This window comes from Microtus ochrogaster, chromosome 16, assembly GCF_000317375.1.
Source record: "Microtus ochrogaster isolate Prairie Vole_2 chromosome 16, MicOch1.0, whole genome shotgun sequence".
NCBI lineage: Eukaryota > Metazoa > Chordata > Mammalia > Rodentia > Cricetidae > Microtus > Microtus ochrogaster.
In genome coordinates, this window is record NC_022018.1 from 57,424,128 (window position 1) to 57,432,064 (window position 7,937).

At 45.5% G+C, this 7,937-nt stretch overlaps 1 protein-coding gene across 1 annotated transcript in view; it reads left to right on the plus strand.

The window, feature by feature from the left end:
- Positions 1-4,838: 4,838 nt before the first annotated feature.
- Positions 4,839-7,937, plus strand: part of LOC101983713 (F-box/LRR-repeat protein 21) — a 16,166-nt gene continuing 13,067 nt past the window's right edge. Inside the window, exons 1-4 of the mRNA XM_005355269.3 lie at positions 4,839-4,929; positions 5,264-5,390; positions 5,813-5,912; positions 6,806-6,938. Coding sequence (XP_005355326.1) covers positions 6,931-6,938 — 8 coding nt within the window. The 5' untranslated portion in view covers positions 4,839-4,929; positions 5,264-5,390; positions 5,813-5,912; positions 6,806-6,930. The remainder of the gene's footprint in view (positions 4,930-5,263; positions 5,391-5,812; positions 5,913-6,805; positions 6,939-7,937) is intronic.

The following is a 7,937-nucleotide window of genomic DNA, read 5'->3' on the forward strand; positions in this document are numbered from 1 at the left end:
AGCATTGTGTGTATTTATTTTTAGTGATGACAGCATTGTGTGTATGAATGTATCATTGTATTTTTCTCATGTTTTCTCTCTGAGACGTCTTAGCGTTTTTCTTAATAATTTTTATTAATTCTTTGAGAACATCATGCAATTTATTTTGATCATCTTACCTTCCATTCCTCCCTCTGTTTCTTCCCAGATCCACCCTCTCATCCTGACCTTCTGGTAATGAGTCTGAAGACTTACAAGACACCAAGAGCAAACAACATTCTTGAAGACTTCCCTGGGAACAGGCAGTTGAGAAAGAAGCTCAGGATTCCGCTGCCCCAATAACAACCCCCTTTTCAGAAAATGTTCCTGGCTTATTTTATATGCATTTTCTTTCCAAAAAGATGTATGAACACCCTGTAGAGTTTGAAGTAATTATCGAATCAAGTACGATTTAGTCCAGGTGTGGAAAATAGTTACCTCTACTCAGAGAGGGGCCTGGGTAGTGACCTTCCAGCTCTTGGCATGTTCAGCTTGGTGAGGGTCTTCGTTGGAAGTCAGGTTTTAGTAGAGAGGAAGGAAGGAAAAAGCAGGAAGTTAGATGGGTCCAAGGTTTTGAAGATGTTTAGCGTTTTTATGTATATGACCTGGGACCTGCTGCTCGGCGTGAAGTGGAACATCTGTGTTGTTCTCCATAGTAAGCTCATGGCACCGGGCTAGAGGCATCAGAGTATGCGACTACCATTCTGCATATGTTGAATGACTTGCTGTCCTGGCCCATTTAGCCTGTCGTGGCGAAGTACTGTAAACTGGGTAGCTGGTAAACAATGGGAATTTATTTCTCACAATACGGAAGCAGTGGAGTTTAACATTAAATGCCTGAGGATTCACTGTGGGCCTGTTCCCTACTTTATCGGTTTTACTGTCTACATCTTCACTGGGTAGGAGATGGTAGCATTGTGTAGTCTTTTTTTCGTAAGGACACTAACATCAATTATGAGAGCCCCACCCCCAGTATCTAATGGACTCCTCAAAACATCACACCCAGGAAACCGGCTTATGATTCAGAATCAGCAAATGACTTGGGGAGGGAGCACAAGCATTCGTAACATAGCACTTCACCGTGTGCCGGCCATTATCTAAGCCCTTGTTGCCAACAAATTGTCCTGATTCATCCAATAGCTCTATGAAAACAATGTGTTGTTATCTGAAGCAGTGGGCCAGAGAGGGAAGCAGCTTGTTTGTCCATGGTACAACAGGAAGTAGCAGAATCCGGATGTGTGTCTCCATTGCCTCTGGGCTTTTTCACACTGTCTCTGAAACCTAGAGAGTAGAGGAAATGAGGTGATTTTAGCATGTGTTTCATAAAGGTAGATGATATATTATCTCCGACAAATCCTATTACCAATTACTACTTCTGAAGACTTGTCCAGACTTCCACGGCCAGGTCGGCCTTCTTTGTCCTTGTCCTCTGTTGTTGTGGTTCCCCACCCCTCTCCCATCATTCCTTGTTTCTTTACCCCCTTGCCTGAAGACCATAACCGGCCTGGTTTCCTTAGCCTCCTTCAGATGAGAGTGCTCCATGTTATCTGACAACACATCTTTATTGCTTTTTAGTGTAAATCCTTCCTCGTGTCCCTAACATGTTTTGGCCCCTACAGCCCACCCCACGAGATTCCTTTCTTCCACTTGCTCTCTCTCATGCACTAACACGAATCTTAGTGTGTGCTTTTTCCTCTCTTCTTTTCTGTTCTTTCTCCTTAAACCGACAACACCTAACGCCCAAGTACTCACAGTACGGTTAATGTCCCTTTACTCCCTAAAAGGATTACGGCTTAAAGGTGTGCTGTGTTCTGCATGTCTTGATCCTGGAAACCTGATTGGGGTGATGAGGAAATGAAGACAGAACAGACACAAGTCAGAAAGCTGGAGTCAGGCTGACTACAGGCAGTCTGGTGGAGTGGCTCCAGCTTGAAACAACAACCTAGAACCCCAGTGTCAGGGAGGAGTTAGCTCAGAAGGAAGCCACGGAGGGTGAGAAGCCTCTGGCTGTAGACCCCTGGGAGGAGGAAGCCACAGCTGCTAGTTTTTGCACACACTGGTTACTCTCTCACACCATCCACATTTGCAGTGGGACCACAAGAAGACTTTGCTGCCTTTTAATCTCCCCCACCCGCTAGGGGAAAGGTTTTGTCAGGTCTGAGGCACTGGGTCCTTGACATGGCTGTGATCCTGTCAACCATATACATTTAATCCTCACTTTCAGGGCTTCCTCGGCTCCACACAGGGTGAGTGGTATAGTTGGTTATTACTCTATTTCTTTTCATAGTGGGTCTAATCCTGGACAGTGACTTGCTGTCTGAGTCCATTTGGTCTGCTACAACAAAGTACCATAAGGTGGGTAGGCTGTATATAACCAGTGGGAATTTATTTCTCACCACCAAGGGAGAATGGAGCCTGGGAATCTAGCCTGGTTCCCTGAACACCAGTCTAGTAGAGGAAAGTAACACTTCCACCCTACACCAACCTAGTCCTAAACATTGCAAAGACTTCTAACTAAAAGAACAAGCTTTATCTAAATAACATAATAAATTAAACCAACCACCTAACTCCTGATAGGCAGGTCCCAATGTAAAAACAGAAGGAGCAACGATGACCAAACAAGACATCTCCAAATTCTGCCCATCCTAGGGTGATGTTCCTCAACAAGAGTGACCTAGATGAAATTCCAGACAAAGAGTTCAAAAGCATGGCGATCAATCCATTCAGAGAAATGAAAGAAGGCACAAGCAAACTCCTGAATGAAATCCCAGAGAACACAAACAGAGATGAAATAAGGATGTCAATGTAGGATAGGAGTGGAATTCCCTAAAGACAGAAGCACCTGGGGGAAGCCACACAGAAACGATGCTGGAAATGAAAGCTCCAAGAAGCGAAATGAAAGCCCCGTGGAAAGCCAGCAGAACAGATCATGGGAGGACAAATTATTAGGGCTTAACGACAAGGTAGAGGAATTGGTATGTTCATTCAAGGACAACGATGGAAGGCTTTTAAAACGGGAATGTAAAAGGCATGATCTGTGGGATACGAGATAGTGCATGGCTATTTTCTTGAAATGAAACAGCCCCTCCAGGAGGGAGGAAGAGGCTCATGGGCCACAGGAGGTAGAGAAGATCACAGACCTGGGACTCAGAATCTTGGAGTCTTCTCAGAGGTGCCTCCCAAGCTGTCTAGAAGAAGCAGCACACCACTGCTTAATGCTGAGCTGCAGAGAAGCGTCTCTGGTTGTTGAAACACCTGTGAGCTGAGCAGAGGGCTCCAGGCTTCTGGGTTTTTCGGTGACACACCTAACTTATTATTATTATATTATTCTTATTATTACTATTATTGTGGGTAGTGAGATGTGTAAGCAGGGCTGAACCACAGGGGGTCAGAGTAGGGATTAATCTGGAAGTCTAAGAGAGTTCAAGATAGTTCAAGTTGAAAAGCCTTGCCTGGAGTACACGAGCTTGGGAGTGGCTTCGTTGAACACCATGGTAGAAATGGGTTTGTGAAGGAGAGGCTTTGGCAGACCTGAGATCTAGACTGGCGTATGAATCTAGTTCATAAGGTGACAAAACAATCTAAAAGAGATCAAAGAAGGGCAAAATAGGAAAAAAAAAAATAGTCTGTATAGGTCACTTGGAGGCAACTGTGTCAACTGAGTTCCCGAGGAAAAAGAACTGACGGCTAGACACCACAGAATTCAATTTATAATATGAACTGCAAATTAATCTAAAACGTCAGAGAGCAGGTGAGGAAGGCCAGCGGCAGGGGAAACACAGAAGGACCTAGGGAAATCTGGGGGAGGCATAGATCTGCGGTAAGTTCATTCCCTCGGCTGCCATGCTGGTTTCAAAGGCAACAAAACGTAGTGTGTGCGCAATTTATGTTTGTCGGCTATACAGCAGTGAAGCTGCTCATTGCAGAATGAGCATGAGAGGGACTATATGTTGGTGTAGCACTGTGTCCTGAACGCTGTGCACGGACAGATCTCATATTTTGAAGCAATTTTTAAAATAAGCTTTAAAACCATACATCATTTTCATACTGGCAGGCTGGCAGGTCATAGGTGACCTTCTGCAGTCCAGGCCTGCAGCTCCTAGACCCGAGGGCCTATCTGTGCCGCTTCTTTCCAAGGTTCCTTAAGTATAGCGTGCTTATAGGAGCAGGGCGGCCTCTTCCAGTTAAACCCCGGAAACTGCTAGTTCTGGGCAAGCCTTCATTTACTTTAGTGAATACTCACTAAGCATCTGCTTGCTACTTGAGGAGCACGCCCACGGCGCCCTGGGACCCCCAAAGAACTTCTAGAGGCCTGGGAACCTGCATGTGCTGGATGAGGCCCTGGGCTCCAGCAGAATGGCACGGGCTGGGCAAGGCTGCTTAGGAACAGAGCTTCTGGGGTAGGAGTAGGGGGGGGGCTTCCGCCAATGGGCGGGGCGTTCCCGAGGGGGCGTGGCGTAGGCGTGTATCAGGCTCTAGCTCTTGGTGGACTCACCTAGGCATCGTGGCTGGGGGCGGGGCGGGATTGACAGGGGCTGGGCATCTCTGAGGAGCAGGCACTTCCGGAGGGCGGGGCATTATTAAGGGGCGGGGAGTGGGCGGGCATAAGGCATAACACACAGCTGCTGGGGGTGGGGCGAGGCTGCCCGGGGACCGGGATCACGGGGGACTGAATATCCGGAAGGGCGGGGCGTGGGCGGGCACGGGGACCTGTGTACCTAGAGCAAATCGGTGGGGGCGCAGCTTCCCGGAGGGGCGGGGCATGGGCGGGGCCTAACCTGCGGGGCCAGTCTGTCCATCACAGTCCAGCGCTTACCTGAGAAGCGGGCTGCTGGGGTTCGGCAAGCGGACTCCTGTGCTGGACCTGAGGGCTGGACCTGGGCTGGCTGCAGCTCAGGTGTGGGTTCTGAGGTAAGGTTTGTGGCGCAGCTCCGGGGACCCCTCGGGGCGGGGAGGGGCGGGCCGAACCTCAGAGGCGAGCCCCCAGAGCTGTCGGGTTGCAGAGAGAGAGAGAGTGGACCCGAACCGCCTCGGACCCTAGCCAGCCAGGCCGCTTCGACGCCAGCCGTGTGGAGGGTTTTTTTGCCTAGGGTGGGGCTGTTCCCAAGTCCCGTTTCTCTGGGCAGTTAGAATGTAAGATAAATTGCACTGTGCAGCGTTGGAGAGGTGCATTTGCGCTGTCATTTGTTCTCATTTGTAAACTCTAAACTCTGCCCTGGCTTGGCGCCGTCTCTCCCCATCCCAGTCTGGAAGCCGAGGTTGCAGGAAGATGGGGCAGGCTGCTAGGTGCCCGTCTCCGTGAGGGACTCTAAGGGATGGTCCAGGTCAATCAAGTTCTGTGCAGTCTTTCTGGCATTCTCGCATCTCAAAAGGTATTTTCAGTCCAAGTGCATTTGTGCAAACTTCGGTCTTCAGATACTGCCCTTAAAAATGAATGTATCTCCTTCGTAAGTAAATATATCTTAATACTACAGAGAAGTTTGAACTGTGCTGAAAAAGTTATACAGCTTATAAACAAATACATGTAATCATGAACCACCTAAAATTTTCAGGATATCTCTCCATAAATAGTAGGTAAAATGTGAGTTTTCAGATTGGTTTACTGCCTGATATGAATAGCTTCCAGTGTAACTCCTGGCAAGTATTGCAATATTTCCATAACCTAGTTTTTCATATGGGCAGAAAATAGTTTTAATAATTTACCAATAAAATGACAATGTATATAGTGACTTATAAATAACCGTAGCGTAAGATTATCGCATGCCCTAATGATGCTTTTGTGGTATTTTCCAAGACTGAAAGTGAAGGCAAATGGATGTTGGTGAGTACCCTATGGCAACAATTGCTTCGTTTCACTGCTCCAGCGTCAACTGTAACCCGGAAGCCACCTTTAGGTAAGAGAGTCTTGAAAAAGAAGCGATCCATTTCTTTCATGTAAAAAGAAGTGAAAAATAGCCCCTTATATTTAAGGTAGAATTTTTATATGAAACATTTCCAAGAAAAACATTTTAACGGGAAAACAATATGACTAAGTGGCATTCCATAATGTAACTCATTATTTAAACTAAATAATGAATAAATGATCAGGAAAGTATTTCCAAGTAATACAGATCAATTTATCTTACATTCTAAAATATACTGACACACATAGCTACAATGTTGTGCTTAATGAAGTTTGTAATTGGGAGGGTAAAGTTTTATATTCATTAGTTTATGTGAGGAGAAAGAAAATTAACATGTATTTACTAAATTATTGGTATTAACATAATATTCCTTTTTAAGAGGTTTATCCGTATTGGGATTTTGCCTGTATTTATGTTTGTGTACCTACCATGTGTGTACCTGATGCACGTGTGAGTGCTGGCAGTCGAACCTGGGGCCTCTGTAAGAGCAGCAAGTGCTCATGTCCACTGAGCCATCTTTCCAGCTCCTCACAACGTTAATTCTTTATGATGATTCAGTAGACCGGAAGTTTAATGAATTCAGTAAATTGAACAATTCTTGTTATGGACAATCAAGCTGAATATATAACACAATCGCTCGGGGTAGAGAACTGTGAGGTAGTTACACAAAATCTGGCATTCAGATAAAGTCTTTATTTGTCTTCACTCCTCTTCTAGTAAAGTTTTATATTAGGGGCCGCCTTTCTTAATTTACTGAAATTTTACTGATTTTGTAGGCTACTACGTGAAACAATTATCCTCTGATACTTGAGTTACAAGTTGGCCAGGATTTTGTTTTCCATTGCAGTTTCTAAGTCCTGAAAATGACTTTTCCCTTTTTTCAGTGATTTTTTGTAGGTCAGTCCTGCTTCTGGGATCCTACTTTATGTTGTGGTTAAGAAATGCTTCACACCACTCAGCTCGAGTCTCAAGACAAATGTGCTTTCACTGTAAATAAAGATTTCCGTGGATGCGAAGGTATGTTCAAATCTGGTACTAAATTGGTGTATATGTTCCTAATGTTGATGGGTGAAAGGAGGGCGAGGTCATTAATCAGAGTTAAGTTCAGAGCCATTTCCTTGCCATTCTAAAGCCTCTCAAATAATTGTACATTTTAATACTCTGGGTTCTTACATAAAACATGCAGAGAACATTATAGATATGTTCTTGTATGTATCAATATACCTGGGCTTCAGCTGTTGGAGCTTGGGAATGTCCCCAGGTAGTTAATACCTGCAGAGTCTTTCTGGGGAGAATAATTTCATTCTCGTGTTTTTTATTACTGACCACAGAGGAGCAGATATGTCCTCATGCAGCCGCTCTGTCCCTGCTATGCCCACATTTCCCAGAATTTGTATGTCCAAGCTGCCACCTGAAATTCAGTACAAATCATTTGGTTTTCTCTTAGAATTGTGACATGCCTTTCCAAATGAAAGGAGTTGAGAAAAATGCAAGTCAGTACAGCAGTGCTTCTTGAGTATGCCCAAGACGCCGATACTTAAAATGTTCCACTCCTCCTAGCAGCTTTATGGGGACTCTGACCTCTGCCTTACGGATGAGAAACCGGGCTTAGAGTCACATGGTTACTACGTGGCATAGCTGAGACTTTCCTGACAGATGCTTTTAGTTGTACTGTCTCCCACATCTCCCAGGAGTTTAGCGGAATTTCAGTGTGGTGTTTCCACAAAAGCTGGGGTATATTTGAATGCTTCCCCTTAGAGGCCCCTAGCCACTTCTCCCATCCACAAAGGCAGTCACATGCAGTTCTGTGTTTCCTCTCATGCAGTTAACATGCTCCTGTCACATGTCTTTTACCCTTGTGTTCAGCCTTTGAGCACGGTTTTGAGAGCGGGTTTGCACTCTGTCCTCAGCACACGGTAGCATTTATCAGTGCATGGAAGTGGAAGGTTGCTGTGAAAAGGGCGCTGGTTGGGTTACTGCCCATTCCTTATATCAGTCTATAGTTAGTTAGAGTAC